Source organism: Alosa alosa, chromosome 23 (genome assembly GCF_017589495.1).
Source record: "Alosa alosa isolate M-15738 ecotype Scorff River chromosome 23, AALO_Geno_1.1, whole genome shotgun sequence".
NCBI classification, from domain to species: Eukaryota; Metazoa; Chordata; class Actinopteri; order Clupeiformes; family Clupeidae; genus Alosa; species Alosa alosa.
The window spans coordinates 4,702,797-4,725,037 of record NC_063211.1 but is presented as its reverse complement, the minus strand read 5'-3'; the positions used below and the strand labels follow the sequence as shown (position 1 = coordinate 4,725,037).

The window sequence follows — 22,241 nt, the reverse complement described above, 5'->3', positions numbered from 1 at the left end:
ACAATTGCAAATTCACTCTCTCATTCAGACGAGGAACATGTATTCATGTCAGATGGACTATAATGAGATCTTAATGTTCTTATATTAAAGGCACACATTGTTCTCTTCTAATATTTCCCAAAACATGAAACACAAAACATGCACACTTCTGTGGTATGCACAATTCTCTTCGCTAAACCAAGAGGACAGTCATTTATCTTATTTTTCTGAATGGCCAATACCTCCAGTGGGCAAAGTGCATTGAACAAAGAGGCTGGTACATCTGTCATCTGTTGTGCGTCCCCATGCACAGAAGTGAAATGAGGAATAGCCCAACACAAGAACCAGAGAGAGAGCAGCTCGGAGCTCCAGGAACCACAAGACCTCCTCACAGGGCTCCCACTCAGCCTCTCACCCACAGGGCAGCAGTGGCCTACTGGTTAGCGCTTTGGACTTGTAGCCGGAGGGTTGCTGGTTCGAACCCCTACCAGTAGGAATGGCTGAAGTGCCCTTGAGCAAGGCACCTAACCCCTCACTGCTCCCCGAGTACTGCGCCGGGATTAGTGTGTACTTCACTTCACTGAGTGCTGAGTGTTTTTCACAGATTGGGTTAAATGCAGAGACCAAATTTCCCTCACGGGATCAAAAGAGTATATCTACTTATACTTATACACTCAGCCTCTCTGGAGACGTTCGGTCTGGTCTGGCCAGCCAGGGCACTGGAGACACAGGGCAGCTGAGCACATACATAGACTCTGACTGACCACTGACCGCTGACCGCTGCCGTTACACACACAGGAATGTGTGAGTTTACTACCCAACACCTCACCAGACACCTGCTGTTGTTTTGGCACCACGAACACTCAGGGCAGGGCATGTGTCGTCTATAGCGCCAGTCCTGTCTGTTGAGTAAGACATCGGAAATGACAATACGTTATATTTACATTAAATTACATTACATCTGAAATCACTGAAAAAGACCACAGTTACTGATCTCAGATCAGATGAATAAATAGCTTTAGACTCAAATATAATAAGACATTAATTTACACTGACAAGTTTGCATCTGCCTACATATTGAGCTGTGTTAAAAAAAACATCCTCTTGAATTTCCCCTTGGGGATCAATAAAGTATCTATCTATCTATCTATCTATCTATCTATCTATCTATCTATCTACAGGAAGAGGGAAGCTGAGAGTGGGAGATGAGGGAGAGTTCCCATGTAGGACTGACGTGCTGAGCCGATCAGACATTTAGTGGTGAGCAGCCCTGGAAGAGTGTTGTATACTCAAGGAGTTAAGATACAACGAAACTCTGTGTCAGGTTGTGTTGGATGCCCCCACAGAATTTGCTTTTATAATGGTTTAAAAGAAGTTCTACAGTCATTTGTAGACAACTGTTGAATTCCAAAACTAGCCAATAATATTTTCATTAAGTGCGGCGGGCCCTTAGTTTGACAACCATTTTTTTTATATCATGACTACACAAACAATAGCTCGCATAAATATTTGGTAATAAAAACTGTCACCAAACAATACCATAGCAACACACACAGTTTGTAAAATAATATTATTCCTGTGGAAGTGCTGTGCTCTACTATGGTGACTCTTGCCAAGCTGCAAGCATGTATGTTTCAACAGCACATTGGCAAGAATGCTTCGTCTTTCCAATCAAAGGTTGTCATAAGCTAAGCCAGATGTCTCCATGGACGCAATTATGCAACTGTAAATTCTTTCGCAATTATACCACCACTCCCAGGGCAACCCTCTCTTCTTACCCAACCTTCGGGAACTACCTTTATGAGACTTTCACGTTCAGTTGGCCCCAAATGCTGAGGCTAAAAATAGCCATGACCTTTAGGATAGTCTAAACAAAAAGTTAAACTGCTGACGTCATCCACCACACCTTTCATAATGGTTTTATATTTTTCAAACACTTATCGGCACTTGTCCTTTGTCTTTAAAGCACCTCCTGCAAATCATGTGGCAACTCAACCATTTGATGTGAGGCTGACACGCATCTCTGCATGTGAGTGAGCGCTCATGTGTGTTACACACACAAAGACTAATGGGATGAAGCGCCACCATGGGCCTGCAGAATCACGGATTGATGACCAGCGTAATCCTCGTGTCAGGCCATTTTCTAAAAACCCATTTACAGTAAGCTACTGCATTTGTGTTATTTTTCCAGAGAGGTGGGGTGGAGAGGAGAGGTGTTGAATTCCGTGGGGTAGGGCATTTTCCCACGCCGACAAATCAACAACCAAGCCTATTTACCATCAAAAACAAAATCACCAGCAAAGCAACCTTTTGTGCCAAAAAACTTCACCAACAGAGCAACCTTTGATAGATAGATAGATGCTTTATTGATCCCCAAGGGGAAATTCAAGAAAGCATGAGAGCATTTCACTGGAGTTATCATAATGCTGTATATGTTGCTTTTTTCACATCTTTGAAAATGTCCCCATAATTGCCATATTGAAATGTTTCTCCTACTTACCCTGTGGTCATTGGTGCGGTTAATGGGCCGTCAACACTCAAAAGTTGGGTAACGACAGGCCACACCCTCTGTGTGTAGACCTTGTAAAAAATTGTGAAAAAAGTCTGCAATGCAGTGAGTTTCAACCACTTGGTCTTTTAAATAATCCAGGAGCCAGCTTGCCTGCCTAGTTAAATGGCTACTAAATGTAAATGGCAAAGGCATTGAAACACAGTTTGATCTTTGCTTTATCAGTGCAGAGCAGTGTGAGTTGTTTACGCTACATACAGCGATGAGACCCAGAACACTGTTAGTGATAAGCACAGACTTGGCTTCACTGGCTCCTTCCAGACGCCTGCTGGGCCAAAGTGCTGCGGAGGATTTGGCGACGTGGTTTCCCCCTAATGACCCCTGCATACAGTCCCTGTGAGACGGACCTCCCTGACTCCAGAACAATGCTCTCGCTGGATGCTGTGGAGTGGAGAAGGGCCCCTCGCAGGGCCACTGTTTACCCACTGTTGATAAGCTCTTCCCTGGTCTCACCTCCCTCCCTCCCTCACTCCGATGAGTCTGTCCGGGGGGAACAGAAATGCACCAGTGTGGTGGAGGATCACATACAGTAGTTCCCTCCCAAAAGCTCCTAACACACTGGAAACCTGGCCAGCTCGGGAGGCATCCACACAATAACAGAGGCCAGATGAAGGTTTCTGGGACACCAGCAGAGGAAGCACAGCCAGTGAGACAAGAGGTGATGGAAAAAGATATGTGGGCTTTATTGAAAACCACAAGCCAATGCTTTCTTAAAGCATAATAGAGGGCAAAACAGGAGGCCAAGTCTGTTTCACCCTCTGTCTCTCTCTGAGTCACTGCATGTGTGGGTGTGTTTGGGAAAGAGTAGAGTCTTCCCATTTCAGATGAGGTAATGTTTAACTTTTGGTTTCATAACTGAAAAACCCTATATTACATGTTTCACCGTGGACAGCTGGATCATTCATTCATTCATTTCATTGAGAAAAACAAAAAACAAGAAATATATTGTAAAGAAAGACAAATCTGCATACCAAGAGAAGCATTTCAGACATTCCTGTGACTCTCACCCAAATTCAGAGTGCGACTGAGAAATCTCTCATGTGTCTGCTCCTGCCGAAACCTCCTGGGCAGAGTGGAGGTGTCCCCCACCACGCCTGGCCTGTCAAAGCCTCATTACCAGGGCTGGGGGGATGCTTTGAACCCTGTCTTTCTTTTCAGAGAGAGAGAGAGCTGCCCTGGCCTTCATACACACACACACACACACACACACACACACACACACACACACACACACACTGCCTGCTCCGCCTCCTCCCTGTGAACTAGCTGGTGCTCCTCTTTGCATCTCTAAAAGTCCACACGCAGCTGAGGCAGAGCTCTGTCTCTTTCTCTGACCTGAGACCGGGCCTCTCATGCAGCTGAGGCCAGGGTGGGGGGATGTGTGTGTGTCTGTGTGTGTGTGTGTGTGTGTGTATGTGGGTGTGTCTGCTGTGTGTGTGCTCGTGAGGGTTTGTGTGTGTGTTTGTGGTTCTGTGTGTGTGTGTGTGTGTGTGTGTGTGTGTGTGTGTGTGTGTGTGTGTGTGTGTGTCTGTGTGTGTGTGTGTGTGTGTGTGTGTGTGTGTGTGTGTGTGTGTGTGTTTGTGGTGTGTACGTGTGTTGGTGTGTATGTGTGTGTGTGTGTCTGTGTGTGTGTGTGTGTGTGTGTGTGTGTGTGTGTGTGTGTGTGTTTGTGGTGTGTACGTGTGTTGGTGTGTATGTGTGTGTGTGTGTGTGGTGTGTGTGTGTGTGTGTGTGTGTGTGTGTGTGTGTGTGTGTGTGTGTGTGTGTGTGTGTGTGTGTGTGTGTGTATGGTGTGTGTATGTGTGTTGCTGTGTGTGTGTGTGTGTGTGTGTGTGGGGGGGTCCTCTGGGAACTCTATCAGTCTCCATCTCTGGCACACTAACTCCTCTGTGTTAATCTAAACAGTCACATGCTGGTTTTTCTAATTACAATTTATTGTAACGATTTCATTATTGTTGCGTCTGTTCCATAACAAATAAATAACCAATTCCTAAATAATATTATTAAGATATTTATATAAGTAATGTGCTTATCCTGGGGCAATTACTGGCTAGTGGTGTATTTTAGGGCGGCTGAATTACTCTGATTAGAATCTCCCCAGCCACAATACAACAGCAGTAAACATGAGAACTTCACATTTAGTTTCTTTATCATCCTGTACCAAATATAACATTCTGTATTGCCTGCAGAGGGTTAGTGAGGAGAAATGGATGTTTACCATTGCGCATTTGAAACGGGATGTTGGGGAACACATGCCAATAGCAAGAATAAACGTCTGTGTACATTACAGTAAAACCACATGTCTGACAGAAGTGTCTTTCTCTCTCTTCCGCCTTGGCTGTCTCCAGCTCTGTCTGTCTGTCTGTTCTTTCTCTTTATCTCCTCCCTCTCTCTCTCTCTCCCCCTCTCTCCCTCTCTCTCTCTCCCTTTCTCTCTTGCCTTGCTGAAGTATTTCCCCCTAATTAAAGCCCCTTTCTAAAGCCCTTGAAACATTCCTGAGGTTAAGAACTCCATGAGCGCTGGGGAGGCCATTACCCAACTCAAAGGTTAAATCCAGCAATTAGCTCCATTAGTCTCACCCTCAGCCTGAAATCCTGCAAATATTATGAAAGACCGAAACCACCAGCGCCAGGTGAAAACACTCCACTTCTCCCACAGGCTAAGACATCTTCTCTCTTCGAGAGGACACTGCTGATGTGACGGGTCCAGTTTCAGGACGTGTAAGTAACAGGCTTGTGAAAATAATCTTCACGACAAGGTTCTCCGGGTGTATGTTGTGTCTGTCTGGACAATAGCCCTCTGTCCCTGCTGCTCAACACTACAGTCAAACATAACACCACCTTGTCTGTCTGTTTCTATGATCTTATCCTCTTGGACTACAGATACTTATTGACTAAGACAGGGGACCCATAGTCTCGTTCCTCTTGGCAAGATTGAAAGATATTCCACAGTATCACCCGCTTTAATTAAAACACAAAACCATAACCTGGCAAGGCGAGATGGAAAATATAATGACTTTCTTTTTCAAAGTTCCTCTTTCAGTAAGAGGCATCCATCAACGTTGTTACTGTAACACTCTTGGTATCTATGGGTAACTATAAAAAAGACTGCTCCGCCTGCCAACCAAAACAGAGCACAAAGACACAAACACGCAATACACAAATCTCACTTGTTTTTCTAACAAGGAGGGGTTAATGGAGCGGAGTGAAAGTTTAAACCTGTCAGGCAACACTCAGGTGTGTGTGTGTGTGTGTGTGTGTGTGTGTGTGTGTGTGTGTGTGTGTGTGTGTGTGTGTGTATGTGTGTGTGTGTGTGTGTGTGTGTGTGTGTGTGTGTGTGTGTGTGTGTGTGTATCTGTGTGTGTGTGCATGAGTGTGTGTTGCAGCTGTTGTGGAGCCTATTGAGGGAGATCTCCACTCGCTGGTGTAATATCTTGGGCGGTGGTTTTGATGTATGAAAATCTGAGGCAACTGTATTACAACACTCTTTCTCTCGTTTTGTTTTCCCTACTTCCCTCCCTCGTTTTCTTTTCACTCTTTCCCTCCCTCGTTACTTTCCCCTCGGAGGGCGGATGGTCCTGTTGTCCATAGGAAGGGAAAACACGCTTTGTCAAATTCAGAAGAATTTCTCCTCAAGGTCCACCAGCTGCCCATTCTATGTGGGTGTGCTCAAGAAACCCGTCCAGACCCAACTATAAATGAGGAAAAAACTAAATGGCCCAGATCGAGCCGTACACTATTCCAGCCGATCAGCAAAGTTGCGTCAAATGCATTCAAGGAAGAGGTTTCATTGGCTGGATTGGTTGTAGAACTCAAACAGACTTTCAACCAGAGTCTTGAACTGCCCTTTTAAATATGCCACAGACCTGTAATGTTAATATCATGAATTTACATTTGTGGCAGTATGTGTATATGATCAGAATGCTTCACTAACTGTCAACTGTGAGAACTGTGCAGCACAAGACAACAAAACAACAACACTATTGAGCCAAACACTAGCAAGTAACACAATGACTTAACAATCAAACATCTGCAGCTCTTTCTTAGCCTCCACATATGTTGTCTTTTTTTCAGTAGCAACCAGTGCAATAATTGCCCCTGTCTTTACAGACTGGCCTTCTTTACAGCCTGGCTGCCTGGGCTGCCAACAAAGGGTTTGGTAATTAGGCCTAAAATAGGATCCGCGTTCTTGGTCTGCACAGACCCTGATCCCACTCTACACGCATGAATTTAGAGGAATACCCATGCAAGTAAATAACATGTGCACTGCAGTCAATGTAAACAGGTAAACAGCAAGTAAATATCACACAGGTAAATCAGTGGATGGCGTCATCCCAGTTAAAGCCTTATTTTATATAACTGTGCTTTCGGAGTGGACACTGAACATTCATGTGTCTGGGCTGCTGACAAAAGTAGCTATGGCCATCATATGTCTCTGCTGTCTTCAAGATGCTGTCGTGGCCTGCCATTTGCAAATCCATGAGAGGAAATGTTCAGAATAAGCCAGCACAGAGCCTCAAACCTTAAAGCAGCAAGCCTACAGATTATCCCCCAACAGCACATTCTCCATGGGTTGTGTGACACAGACACAGGGAGACATTTTAATGACAGGCTTACACTCGAACGTGGCAGCGGCCATCACTGCGGCTCTCTGTGTGTGTGTGTGTGTGTGTGTGTGTGGGGGGGGAGAGCCTGAAAGGCCGTTTGTTCCACCGCGCAGCCAGAGTATTCACGCTAGCTCACCGCTCCCACGATCTGCTCATTCATACCCGAGCGTGTCACTTTAGGACCTCACTAGTCCGCACTGCACTGGCCCCCCCATTGAGGTCTGATGGGAGAGCAAAATAGCATGGAATTTGAGCTATTGTCTTGAGTACACAGATAAAGCATGGAATTTTAACGAAAAATGTGTGTCGTGTGTGTGTCTGTATGTGTGTGTGTGTGTGTGTGTGTGTTTGTGTGTGTGTGTGTGTGTGTGTGTGTGTGTGTGTGTGTGTGTGTGTGTGTGTGTGTGTGTGTGTGTGTGTTGCTGTAGGATTTCTGAGGAGCTCTGTTTACCTTGAGGAACATGTTGGCTGACCCCTGTCAGGAGGTGAGCTGGTCGTCCATTGCTGCTCAGAGTCACAATGGGAGTTCAAATGCCCCGGGGCAGGGGACACGTTTGGACGACACTGAGGGAACCAACTCCACTAATTGGTCTGCGTCTGCGTCAGGACTCGATGGCACTAACACAACGGTGGCCATTTAGATTCGTCTCATTCAGCCTGTTGAAGTCTGCATGGGTTTTTGGACTTTGGTCTGAGTGTAGCCACTCTACTTGCTGTCATTCATTCTGTGTGTTCTTTCACTGCATTTATCTTATTAAGGCTGGCAATCAATCAGAGATGACAAAACTTCACACAGACTGACGTTTATGCACTCCAGAGGAAGGTGGTGGATGAGAGAAAGAGAGCAAGAGCGACAGAGACACACAGACAGAGACAGGCCAAAGTCACACAGAGACACAACAGTATGGACGTAAACAAAGACATGAACGCGGGCAGAGACAGAAGCAGAGGGAGACAGAGAAGGACCAGTCGAGACAGAGCTAGAGCGTCTGATGTAGGGCTGATGTAAGGCTGTCTCCTGGCACACCTGGATTCTCTCTACAAACTACAAAGCAGCGCATGGAACGCGTAAGTGGGATCAAGTTGGTGCTCATTACCTCACCTTGTTAAAGGCCCTCCGACGCTTTCTGTCTCACTCTCTCATTCTCTCTTTAACACACACACACACACACACACACACACACACACACACACACACACACACAAACACACATGCATATACACACACACACACACACACACACACACACACACACACACACATACTCTCTGTTGGTTGGAAAATATGATTGGTGCTGCATACAACTAGTGTAGTGTAGTGTATAGCTACATTCTACTATAGTTAAGGCATATGACACGAGTGGGATTGGGGTTGGTAAAGGATATAGGTACAAAGCCAAAGGCAGAAGGCAATTACAGCCAATGGGATATCCAACCCCACAAGCACAAGTGCCCATGGGCGGATTATGAACTTTTTAATTAATAAGACATTTTTTAATTTGTTTGATGTGATTTCCTGTATTCTGGTGCATTTTGGGGATGGCCAATACTAAATTCAATCAGATTCATAGCCTACATCCTGATTTGTTGATATTGAGGCAATGATTCCATGCAAAGGCTTGGGCTTCAGGGCCCCTGGGCCTGGGCCCGGTAGGCCCGTGCAGTAATCCATCCCTGCAAGTGTCATATTGTTTTTATACAACAGTTCCATTAACAACTAATTTAGCTTTAAATGTGTAAGAATTGAGGAAAGAATATTCATAAAAATGAGCTATACGCATCAAAAGAATGAGAAGAAATAAGGGTGATGATGTCATTACATAAATGCCAAGGTGCTGTTGAGATATCAACCTGAATTAACAATAAATTACTAGCCACAGCCCGACAGGTGTCATAATACCAGTTTCGGCCATGGGATGTGGTATGCGGGCAACATAACTGCCAGTCAAACTGCAATACACGAATAACTCACACGGCTTGTGGGCGTACTTGAACCAAAGAGTATACACCTGTCGGGCTGTGGTAGTAATTTAGCATGCTAATTCAGCTTGATATCTCTGAAGCACTATACCTTGTCATTTTTTTAATGACATCATCGCCCTTATTTCTTCTCATTCTTTTGATGCATGTAGCTCATTTTTTGGATATTTTTACCTCAATTCTTACACATGGTACCTTTAAGATAGAAAATTGTGTATTCTATTGTTTATTTTGATTTTTGTTCATTCATCCTCCACCCACAAAAATAGTTCTAATCTTTAGCCTGGTCGTTTATCATTGCCAAACATGACACTACTCCAGAGACGTGCATTGCTTGAAAGTGAACTTGAAAAAACATTATACAACATGGCGGAGCCAACTGTTTTGGCATTAACAAATTAAAAAAGTTCAGGGTTTATTCCCTAAGATTTTGTAAAAGTTAGCGAGAAACAAGCACTATTAAATCTAACCCAAAATCTAAAATACAAAAAATATGTCTGAGCTCATTTACAACCCATCTGCCAGCCACCTACTTTGCCTCACTCCAAGGTGACGTTATGAAATCGCTGCTCTCTCGCTAATAGTCGCTATGAGATCAGTTCCAATTAATTAGTTCCAATCAGAAATTAATAGTTTGACAGGATCTATATTATTTATAGTTATATGTTGTTCTGTCTTTTATTACTTTTACTACTTTTTTACTACTTTTGCCTTTGTTTTTCTGTTTTAGTTTTTTTGCTTATTAATTATTCTTTATTTTTAAATGATTTTACCTTGTGCGTTTTATGTTTTCTTTTTATTATGATCTTTACCTTTTGAACTATTCTTTGACTATATTTGTTATCATTGTTTGGTTTTGTTTATGTAAAGCACATTGCATGACCTCTGTGTATGAAATGCGCTATATAAATAAACTTGACTTGACTTGACTGACTTGACTTGAATGTCTGGGACGTTTTTGTCGGTTCAGGATTTGTTTAACTATACTGACCAATAGTCTTTACATTATCCCTTGTATATAATAATCTTTGTCAAGCAGTTTTCTGTATGAAAGTTCCTCCTGTATTTTCTTGGCAAAAAACAGACAAAACACTTTCAATAACGATATGTTTTAGATAATACAGTTGTTTTTATTGCAATATCACATTTACAAACACCAGATACATCATAGCCTATAAAGAATATATAAAATGAATATATAAATATGAAATATTTACAAAATGTACAAAGTAATACTACTCCAAAGACACTATTGCCTGGTAATACCGGCTAACAAACATCTCTTTTGCAAAAGACTTCCCAAATCTGGGACATATTATTTTTTTTCTCTATAGATGTGTTTGAGCTTCCTGGGGTCTCATTCTCAAAATTGCTTCAAAAAAAAAAAAACAATTCATAAATTCATAACAACCACTCTCTCTAGCTCAATTTTACATCCTGACATTTTGTCCTTCAGTGTTCACATCCTTCACGTCGTTGTTGTGAAAAGTTGATTGAAAGAAGTAAACCCAGTCCTGCCTGTTTGACAGAACGTGTGGGTGATGGAGTCATGTTGGCGATGGTGCACCAACGGTCCTGAGTGCTACTGATAAACAAGACAAGGAGGAACTCCAGTTGGGGGAGGTGTGTGTGTGTGTGTGTGTGTGTGTGTGTGTGTGTGTGTGTGTGTGTGTGTGTGTGTGTGTGTGTGTGTGTGTGTGTGGGGTGGGTTGGTGTGAGGGTGGGTGGGTGTGTTGTCAGGGGGTTGTTTGACTCAGGGGCCATTTTCACAAGTCCGTGGCCTAAACACAGACACTCTCAGCCTAAACTTTTTTTCAAGTGCTTTTGTTAAAAGTCCTTTCAGCAGTTAGTCGCTGTTGATAGAAAACAAAACCTGTTTTAAAAAATCCACAGGTGACAAATCACAAAGGGAGCAATTTACAAATGAAAGGCAAGGTAAGACAAAGCAAGGCATCTTCTAGTTTGATACAAATTGAAGATTTTTAAAAAACATTTTTTAAAAAAAAGCTGTACAGAGTTGCTTCTTATGTCCGTTCAGGAGTTTGAGATGATTCCTGTCTCTCAGCGGTCACTGCTCCCGCTCACAACTGAGCGCGATTATCCACGGCCGAATACTCGGTCTCAGAGACCCGGGAGGCGTCGATGAGCTTGGCCAGTCCGGTCTTGGTGGAGTACTTAAAGATGAAGGCCTTCATGAGGTCGTAGCGGTAGTTCTTGTTGATGAAGTTGTAGATGACTGGATTGATGCAGCAGTGCACCAGCGACAGGCACTGGGTCAGCTGCAGGCCCACGGACAGGAAGTGGTCAAGCCGACAGCTAAAGGGCAGGATGTTGAGGATGGCCAGGGTCTCGACCAGCAGCACGCCGTGGTAAGGCAGCCAGCAGACGAGGAAGACGATGATGTAGGTGAAGATGATCTTGCGGCTGAGTCGGCGCTCGGGGTCGGTGGAGGACGACAGGGCACCGGCGAGGAGGAAGTAAAACACGCAGATGACCGGGAATGGGATGGCGAAGCCCAGGACGTTGAAGCTGAGCTGGATGCCCGCCGTCCACTCCCTCTCCTCGGGGTACGTGGCCTTGCACTGGACGTGCTCCGAGTGGGAGGACTTCACAGCGTCCAGGTAGTAGCTCTCAGGAAGGGACGCAGCGAGAGCCAGAACCCAGACCAGCGCGCAGATCAGCCGCCGCACAATCTTCTTCCTGCGGCTGTTGGAGTCGCCGAACAGTGCCACGGACAGGTACCGGTCAACGCTCATGCACATCAGGAAGAAGATGCTGCTGAAGAGGTTCACGCTGAAGACCAGGTGTGTGATTTTGCACATGGCGCCGCCGAAGGGCCAGTGGCCGTGCTGCAGCAGGGAGCTGACCGACACGGGCAGGGTGGCCACGACGCACAGGTCCGCTACGGCCAGGTTCAGGATGTACAGGTGCGTCTCGTAGCGGTTGCGCTCAGCCCGCAGGTTGACCCAAACCACCAAGGCATTGGCGGCCAGGCCGATGAGGAAGATGAAGATGTAGAGGACAGACATGGAGTAGAGTACGGCGTTGAGGCTGAAGCCGAAGACGCAGCGCTCGGTCTCCACGTGAGACATGTTGTCATGCTCGTCGTGGATTGTCATGTTTAATTCCTCCAGGATGTCCATCAGTTCGTTGAAGTCGCTGAAACTCATCTTGGCTTCTCACTTGGACAAAATCTGAAAGAGATCGTACAGGCCGATTAGTACTGTAAGACAAAGACATTTAACTGTCATCGTTCATCATCAACGCTAGTTTAAAGCTGCTTAGTTTCTAGTACCACTTGTTCACTAGAGACTACATCTGTCTCAAATCCAGACCGGAAAAGATGTGCATAACAGGGACTGATTATTTACAAGAATAATACACATAACCCAAAACATCTCAAACCATCTGAGGTTGGAGGACCTTAGACAGGATCTCATGCTGCTTCTAGGAATGTTTTCTCTTGAGCAGTGGAGAGAGACATTTCCCAGGCCCCTCCTAATCTACCAATAACACAGAGGAGTTTGCGTTGCCCTGGTCACAGGGATCAAAGTGTGAAATAATCAGGGGCTGATGTAAACCACTACCCACATCTGAGACCGATCTGCCACAGCTAACAGCCTCAAACCATCCCCGCTGGGAACACTAGGAAGTGGACGATGAGGAGCTCTGCAAGAGCTGTGGTTGACCTCACCCTGCACCTTACAACCACACTCTCAACAAATATACAACACCTAACGACACTGACACCAAACACTACCAGCCTTCATAGGACCCTCTAAATCCATGGGCGTACAGGGCAGCAGGCTGCAAAATGAGACTCGAGAAGCATTTTGGACCCATCAAAAATATAACTCTAATGCAGTAGAAAGACAAGATAACAAGAAGACACAGGGAGACAAAGGGGAGAAGGGGTCTGTCTGTGTTACGTATACCAGCCATCATGGCAGCTTTAAACTGGAAATCATTAAAGGCCATGAGCAGATAAGTGTCTATTTCAGCCCCTGTCTAGAGGTGAGAGGTGATGGTGGCATGAAAAGCCCAGACTCTTCAGACGGGCAGAGACCTCCGCGCTTCAGCGCACACTAAAAGGAGCCGAGATAATGTGTTTCTAGGACACTGAGGGGTGAAAGGTCCAGCTCTTCAATGAAATGTCTGCTAAAGCACATGATGCATGCTCAGTGGCTTTAAACTGGCACTGAGTAGCATTATGGAAGCCACGCAGGGTGGGGGATTGCTGTGAGTGAGGGTAAGAAGGAGAGAGAGAAAGAAAGAAAAGAAAGAAAGAAAGAAAGGAAAGAAGAAAGAAAGAAAGAAAGAAATCTCTACAAATTACTACTCAGAATATTTACATGGCATTACAGATCAATGGTTAGAGTAGGCTACAGATCAATGGTTAGAGAAACATTACAACCATATTCACTCATTTGAAGACCAGCTTGTTGGATGGATATTTGAGAAGAAATGGTATGAACAACCAATTAAATTCTCACACAGTAATCACTTCAGGGACCTGATTATTGGCTTCTTTTTCAAATTAGCCAGCTGTTATGACCTCTGAACAGAGACGGGAACTAAAAGTAATGCCGTTGTGAGTAATGCAAGTAGAAAAGACAGATGCCCTAATGTGACCAGGCAATCCCAATCCTGTGTGAGCTACAGAGAACACAGCAGTCTCCGGTCGATGCAGAGGTCACATCAAAGCCAAGGGAGTTCTTCTTGCTATCTCCCTCTCTCTTTCACACCCTGTACTCCTCTACCTTTACAACCGTAAAGCATTAGTGAGAGAGGACGGCTAAGTGGCCTAAAACTCAAACCTGTCTCTCCAGGTGCCATAAAAATGGTGGTGCATTAGTCAAGCCCTCCACCCCCCGAAACTCCGTTATATAGTTGTTGATTTTACACCGCGGTGAGCACCGGCCCCAGGCCCCTTCACCTGATCCCACGGCCCCAGGCTGCCAGCACGCACCGCCGCACAAAGAGTTCCCTGTGCAGACCGCGCCGGCTGCAATGCCACCCCACTTCGACACCCCCCAACCCCACTCTGTCTCCGCGTACCCTTCTCTAACTCACCCTCTCTCTCTCTTATAACTTACGCTATTTAACGCACCCTCTCTCTCTCTTATAATTTACGCTATTTAACGCACCCTCATTCATTCTCTGTCTCTCCTCTCCCCGGTTTCTTTCATCCCTCTTTTGCAGATGTCTTTCCCCCCTTTTAAGATTCAAGATCATGCTGCTTCAGCTCAGTTTTCGTTTCCCGACAATTTGTCTCCGTAGCAGAATGTGAATCAAAACACATGCATACAGTTTTTAGTAGCCGGATATCTGCAATTGCACTTTAGCTGAAATCTAACAGTTATATATTCGCTAAAACAAAATGAAATGTGTTGTGGCATTCTCCTGACAGCCACTGGTAATACATTTTCAACCTTGGTGGACGACCAGTTAAAACTAGATTGAATTCCTACCTCTATGTAGAAACACAATTGAAGACAATTCTGTTGAATTTAAAATGGTGTGTACTGCATATCAGTGTAAGTACTATATCTACCGGCCTTGGCGTTGCGACGTTAAATCTGGAGCTATTCGTTCCAGTTGCGGTGAAGCAGCGCACAAACTCATCTCTTATCAGCACCATCCATACAATGCAGCCTAATCTAAAGTCGCATAGAATTCGAACACGTCGGTGAGGAAGGTGCACTGTTAATCCATGCCACAAAGCTGTGAGACCCAAAATCCCTTCACATTTCTCAATGGGTACTAATACTTAAAACACATTAACTGTTAGAGTGCAGCCGCTGAAGTGCGAGCTATTACTAGAGAAAAATATCTAAACTTTGCCGGAATTTAACTGTAGGGTTTTGTGCATGAAGCTGGTAACATTCCCAAACTGTTCTCGATTAAACAAATTTAGCGTGTACTCACCTAAGAAAATATTTTACTTGTTCCGTATGCCAACAGACCCGTGTTTATGTCTGCTGTGAAATCACTAGTGTCTCAGTCCGGTGTTTGCCTCGGTCTGCTCTCGAGTGAGGATGCCGAGATTACGCGGCAACAGGGTCTTTACACTTGTTAATATACCAAGGAGAGTAACGCCTACCGAGGCAGGTCGGAACTCTGAATCATGGAGGTTTCTGTCTATTAACAATGGACTCAAAGGACGTGCGACACAACGGATGTCCAGTCCTAAAATATAAGTGCTGTATTAGAATCCAAGTACACTAATGTTAAACGAAATCTTCTCTATACAACGTGCGTCAAAGGAAACATCTTCCTGGTGTTCAGTTACTTGCGGAATCACAGCGAAGACAATAAGACAAATTAAGTTTATCGCGCGCTATTTGTGCGGAACGTATTCCCACAGTCTTGTAGGAATATTAGTATAGTAGCCTGAACCATTTAACTTGTCATTTTTAATATTGATGTTTAATTCACAATGCGCACAATGCTGTTTTTGCTAATGAAGCCTATGTACTCAAGAAGGGATTTTGTTTTGAGACATGGTTAATGAATACATAAATACTTATAGAATTATTAATGGTGATGATTGATGATAGCGTACTGACGATTTTCATGGTTGATTGTCACTTTATTTAAGTCTTGTCAAGAAATTTTGGATAAATTAATAAATTAGCTACCACAGTTCTACTACCGTTTTCTGTTCTTGTTAAGTTAGTGTTAAGGAACCATCATAATTTGTCATTCCCTTATTCACCATCTTTTCTATTTAAAGTAAAAATAACCTCTAACCATCAAACTCTTCAAAAAAAGAAAAAAACTAAAATGCACATGCAAACTCTCTCTCTCTCTCTCTCTTTCTATCTCTCTGTCACACACACACACCCGGCCACACACACACACACACATACAGTACACACACACACACACACACACACACACACACACACACACACACTATATGCAAGCACATACAGTACACATGCCTACTTAGAAGTTCACAATGGAGGGCTATATCCCATTTGCCTTATGGCAGCAGGTGAATTTGTTTTGTTATTTTTCCTGTTCCGAATCCGAAACCATTTCATTCAGCGTACATCCTGCTGGCATGGGCTCAAAGCCCTCCATGGGGCCATATTTAGGCACATGGGAGTTCACCTGTTGTTGGGATCCTCAGCTGGTGCCTCTATTATTACCCAGCCACCACCGTCTGCTCTGGCCAGCAGCCACTGCCCATTGTAACGGGGGCCTGGGAGAATGATCCAGTTTTAAGATAATATTGATTGAATGCATTATTGTCGCAAATAAATAATAAAATGCAAATGCAAACTGAGGGAGACAAAGAGAGTCATTGTGTTGTCTTGTGCAACAAATTCAGACACGTTACCATTTATGACACATGCAAATGGATGAAGTGTCTGAGTAGCTCAGATGGGTCTCCAAATGAAATCAGTGACATGGGTGTTCAGATACATCAATATCAGCATCTTTGAGAATTTCAAAGGCACATGATTGATACTTGAGAATGCAGAATCATACAGTACCAACCTTTCCCACCATCTTCAGTGCCCGTTTAAACAAGGCTCTTAATCTCCTCAGCTGTGGGAGTCTGCAATGGTCACCATGCAACTGCTGTTACTGTTCAGTTGGGACTGAGGCAACTCTAATGTCCATCTCTGCCCAGCCTTTAGGCAGACATGTATTCCCCGTGACCATCTCCCTCATGTTGGGAAATTGAGTTTGCCCACCACTTGCCATGGTGGGTTTGCATTCCTGGTCTCAGGCCCCATGGGCATCTTTGCACATTTTTTCTTTTAAGAGTGAGAGTCTGTGTATCAAAACCACCATCACCATAGGACATATGACCACTCGTTTCCATATGCCCAAGTCAATTGTTTATTCCTTTGAGGCTTACAAATCTGTTTCCAATGTAGAGTTCTCAAAATCTGTTGTTGATAAAAACCACATACATCTCAATTCCTTTGCATTACTTTGATTGGAAAGGAGTGACACTCCAAATTATATCTGATACTTTCATTCATCAAACAAGTGATTTTATTGACTTGATAATTTCAGTTCATTTCTAGGCTACGACTTTGCATTTGGATTTTGCAGTGAAATGCTGGGAGATATGCTGGTCATGGGTTAATGAAATCTCATGACTCATATGGACAAACGTACAGGTCCATGACGGAAGGTGAAAACACGCACAGGGCTCATCCACTTTTATTCATGATGCGAGATGCCAAACAAACCAAATTTAAATCCAATGTTCATTAAAGCTCTTTGGCTTAAATTAAGATAAGGTTAAGAGTTCAAATGATTTTATTACCACCCGAGATGTGTTGAATTGCGCAGGCGTGGCATCTTGTTGCTAGACGCAGTGTGCACAGCACTTTAGCAAACATGCTTTTTTTCGAGCGATAGCGGGTTCAGAGAACTTTGCCATTTATTAGATAGTCTAGGGTCTAGTGCAGCTCTGAATATTTTGGCTTGAAATGGTGCCGTTTATGCGGTTTCTCGTAATGAGCATACGCTACGGGCGTTAGATTCGCGCAGTAGTAACCTAACCACTTACAGTTTGTTTAACTGTATGCACCAGGGAAAAGCGCGCTGTTGGTGGCATCACCAACGCCTTTTGTCGTTTTAATCGTGTGTTTCCATAGCAGGTTGTGTTTGTTGGCTAAATTGATCATCAATCTGAGGGATAGGAACTGCGATGCGTGCGTAACATAACTCTCGCCGAGGTAGTGAGAGACGAGATTACAAATAACCTACCCTATATTCATTTAGAAATATATATGTTTTTATATTTAAACCATATCTTAAGTGCATGTCAACAAAGGAAGATGCCACACTTGCGGTAGGCTATTTGTCCTATTTGTGTTGCGCACTACTTCTTTGGGCAGAGAATAATCCGTCAGGAATCATTTGCAAGAATGTCGCACAGGTAGGCCGATTCCATTCTTGTGTTTGTAAACATGTAGTCTTATTTGAATTTCATATAGTCCAACTACTGCAACAACACGTAGAGGAATGTTCTAATGAAACAAGAAATGCGGTGGAATGTTTGTGACGGTCAGGAGTAGAGGGAGGAGTTCGACTTGTAGTGTAATTTGCACTCATCACAATTGGCATTTTCCCGAGTTTAATGATGAGGAATTTGAATGTTTTCATGAAAGTTTTAAGATTTTAAAGTGAAACTCCCACGAGTTTAAAGTCCACGTTGTGTTGGTGTTACTATGACAACAACACAGGCTACAACTCAGTGCTTTTGTGCTGAAAAGCAATAAGCACCCTTGAATGAAAAAGTGTCACACAAAGCTACACATAGACTAGTGTAGGCCTAGTGTAATGTGTTTATGAGGTTTTTCACAAAACAATTCTGCATTCTTTCAGAAGCTTTGTGTCTTTGTGTTTTGGCTTTGTTATCACCCATCTCCTCCAGAAAATGTGTGGGCAAAGATTTCCCCTGATTCACATTCACAGTGCAAGGTTTGGTCAGCAATCCTCTCTCAGAGTTTCTCCTGAATAATTCTGCTGAATTGTTGAGGTCTGACTCTTTGTTGCTGGGCAGTTAGAGAATCTGAAAAGGCGCCTACTCGGTTTTATTGTAACTCCTCCATCTGAATGGCCTTCTCCTCCTCTTTCTCCTCTCGTTCCACCCTCACCCACAGCAACTCTGGGGGGACCTTCCTTTGATTTCAGGTTCCCTCCAGCACCATTTACTCTCCACAGCGTTAGGGCCTGGAGGGCGTCAGCACAGCCACATATAAATAAGAAAAGCAGCTGGTTTCACCTCTGTATCAACTCTCTTAGCATTCATTATCGGTTAAAACCCACACAACATCACCAACAGAGAAGGAAACTGTGAAAATGAGCAACTCTTCTGTTCATCAGTTCAATATGTTTTAAACGAACTAGGCCTACTATGTTGCCTGCTCAGCTGTTTGTGTTTCTTTCAACTTTAACTTGATTGTTTCCTCTGTTTACCATAATGGTTAATCATGCTCAGCCAAGATTTCTTGGGAATTGTTAATGATGATGGGATCATTTGAATAGACACTGAGAATCACTTCTCACCAAAAGAATGTCTTCAGCTCTTATAACAGGATGTGGGCTGCAAACCACAAAGTGTTAGAGGGCCTTCTTGAAGATGAATTCCCTATCGTCCAACCTCGACCCCAGCGCGATCGTCTGCAGATCTTTCAAACGCTGGCTGGCTTCTATCTGAAGTACCTGCAGATCATGCGCAACCTGGAGGAGGTGTCCGACCAGATGGTCCATCCGCAGAAGAGGCGGGTGGTGCGGACGGTCTTGGAGGGAATCATGGGAAGGTTGTTGGAGCTGAAGGACGAGATGGTGGAGTTAGAGTTCTCCGAGTTCCATTATTTTGACGACATGCTGCAAGACCTCAAGATGACCCCAGTGAGTTTGTGTCTAGACCTCGGGCCCTCATGCTTACTCAACATTTTTTTCATCTGAACCTGATTTGTTTAGATCGTCTGGTTACAAGTATCTAGGGAACAGATTTGTATATGATATGGTCCCATTTACAGCCTCTGTCAAAACAAATCCCTGAAGCAACAAACCTAGGACAGTTTCAACCTTGAAACAAGCACACGCCAACACAAACATGCACCTGTGTTTAGCTGGCTGTGTGGTAACAACAGTAAATGCCCAAGGGTGTAAACACAATAAAAAAAGGCAAATTCAACTGCAATCATATTTATCACACTTTTGATTTACGAGTGATATATTTATCAAATTATGCAACACGGAGGAGTCCTGATCCTGTCTTTGGCATATGCTTTGATGTTGCTGCAGACGAACTGGATGAATGGACGTGTGCATAGATAGAATGCACTCACGAGCAGTGTCATAAACCCTTTTGAATCAATCGTACCTTAAAATCCCAGTGTGTTCAGTCACGCAGCAGTGGCGGGATCAGATAGATGATTCATATCTGATTTGGTGACACGTAAGGATATGGCACTATGTCCTTTTTGCCCCATTCAGACTGGCAGGCCAACCTACAAATGTATTTCTCTTGGCATTTTGGCAAGAATTAGCTAGGTATGAAATGTAAGCACAACCCTCAGGGGTCAATTTAAGAACATTTATGTGAGGAAACTGATACTGAAATACTGTACAGGGACATTATAACTGAGACTGGTTGAGAATCAGTGTTTGTTTTATAATCAGTTGTTACGGCCACAGTCAGTGGTAACATCAGTAAAGTTTAGTATTGTCACAGTGTCATTTGTCTTTCACCATTGTTGTTGCAGTCTGATCTGGAGGTGCCGATTCCTCGGTACTTTGTGAGGGAGAAACTGCGCGTCCTGAAGGAAAGGGAGAGGATGCTGGCCCACATTCTTGCCAAAGGAGGCCACTTGGAACAACACGAGTCGGTAAGAGACAATGTCCCAGGGTGGCAAACACATTCCACATCTTACGCAGCACACATCCTGCTTCTGGGACGTTTTTTTCAACACAGTTTCCTGCCTCCTGGCTCCGCCCTCAGGTGTGTGGCGTGGCGGCGCGGGGGATGTCTGTGGAGGAGGCCGTGCAGCTGATCCAGGTGAGCGAGCGGGCACGCCAGGGGCGCCTCAGGGCTCGCTTCATGAGAGACATCCGCCACGACGAAACCAGGAGCCAGCTGGTCCACAGCCAGAGTACCTGCACCCTGGACCCGGATGCTGCTGCCGTGCGCATTCAGAAGGTGTGCTATGAATGCTGGCCGTGCTGGCAGGTCACCTGCAGGGCACACTAGTAAGGACTGTGATGTATGTAACGGAGGCAAACTGAGCTAGCGTGCTAGTAGCCCGTGTAAATCCTCACACCCCTAACCTTAAGAACGCTTCTAACCGCTGAGTTGGAAGCCTGGGCTTTTAGCTCAGTGGTTAGAGCGTTCGACTCCCATGTCGGTGTGTGTCGAGGTGGCGGGTTTGACGAATTACGACCTCTGTTACATGTACACTGCATGTCCATGTCACACTACTAAGGACTGTGATGTGCACTGCATGTCCATATAATTTTCCATGTATTGTGTTTCATATCTAATCAAATTCATAAGCTGATGAGGAGTGCAGTGGTTAAGGAGCAGGGTTTGTTTGTATGCAGTAGCCTGGAAAGTAGTGAGTTTGATTCCCAGCTGCTCTTGAGCAAAAGGCACTTAATCCCAAGTTGCTCCAGGAAGTCTGGCCCTGCAATGAACTGACATCTGTCAGTCGTTTTGGATAATGATGTTAGCCAAACAAATAGAGATAAAAATATTACATGTGAGTCAGTATTGTGATATTCAATGACAGAGCTGTGTTCAGTGGTGCTTGCGCAAGGCTTGAACAAAAGGTATTATATTAGTCAGAATCTCTTGTAGAACATCTGTAACAAAGAGAGTTTTGTGCCACCTGTAACAGTAACCGTGCATGAAAAGGTTTCAGTGTTGTAATGTTCTTATCCATGTGTAATTTGCTGGAGATGGTGGACACAAGCTTTGTTTTTGTGTTAGAGGAGTCATAGGCTTGTGGAAACGTTCACCTAAGCCTCACCCCACGTACTGTATATGACCCTTGTGAGATGAGGTCAATCATCACTTGCCACTGCCTTCTAAAGCCTTGTCCTCTCAACAGAGATAACAAGCACCATCCGATACCAGCCATCCATAAAACATATATGGCCAGTCCATCAGCAGAAGACACTCAGAGGGCCAGAGCTTCTTTAGGATGAAAAGCTGGCGTGAGTGACAGGAAGTGAAAGAAGGCGTGCGAGGGGAGGATGTTATCGGTCCTCTAATCGTGTAATCTAACCCTGTGTTTTTGACGTAGATCTGAGAGAATGCTGTGCGCTGTGCTCAGGCTACAGAGACATCACAGGGCACCTGCACGAGATTTTAGACATGATGGCCAAAGTGAAAGCGACGTGTAGATGCACTTTAAGTATAGTATTGTATACTGTAAGTATACTCTTTTGATCCCGTGAGGGAAATTTGGTCTCTGGATTTATCCCAATCTGAGAATTAGTGAAACACACTCAGCACACAGTGAAGTGAAACACACACTAATCCCAGCGAGTTGCCTGCTACAACAGCGGCGCTCGGGGAGCAGTGAGGGGTTAGATGCCTTGCTCAAGGGCACTTCAGCTGTG

The 22,241-nt window shown here is 44.4% G+C and overlaps 2 protein-coding genes across 2 annotated transcripts in view; one reads left to right on the top strand and one right to left on the bottom strand.

Moving 5' to 3' along the window:
- Positions 1-10,241: 10,241 nt before the first annotated feature.
- On the bottom strand, positions 10,242-15,171 carry ackr3b (atypical chemokine receptor 3b). Its single transcript, XM_048235682.1, has 2 exons — positions 15,063-15,171; positions 10,242-12,328 (listed from the first exon to the last, which is right to left on the bottom strand). Exon 2 carries the CDS (start codon positions 12,302-12,304, stop codon positions 11,216-11,218), a length of 1,089 nt encoding a protein of 362 aa, XP_048091639.1. The 5' UTR covers positions 12,305-12,328; positions 15,063-15,171; the 3' UTR covers positions 10,242-11,215.
- Positions 15,172-17,491: 2,320 nt separating this feature from the next.
- Positions 17,492-22,241, top strand: part of iqca1 (IQ motif containing with AAA domain 1) — a 47,143-nt gene continuing 42,393 nt past the window's right edge. The window contains exons 1-4 of the mRNA XM_048234200.1: positions 17,492-18,045; positions 19,196-19,523; positions 20,384-20,506; positions 20,620-20,817. Coding sequence (XP_048090157.1) covers positions 18,035-18,045; positions 19,196-19,523; positions 20,384-20,506; positions 20,620-20,817 — 660 coding nt within the window. The 5' untranslated portion in view covers positions 17,492-18,034. The remainder of the gene's footprint in view (positions 18,046-19,195; positions 19,524-20,383; positions 20,507-20,619; positions 20,818-22,241) is intronic.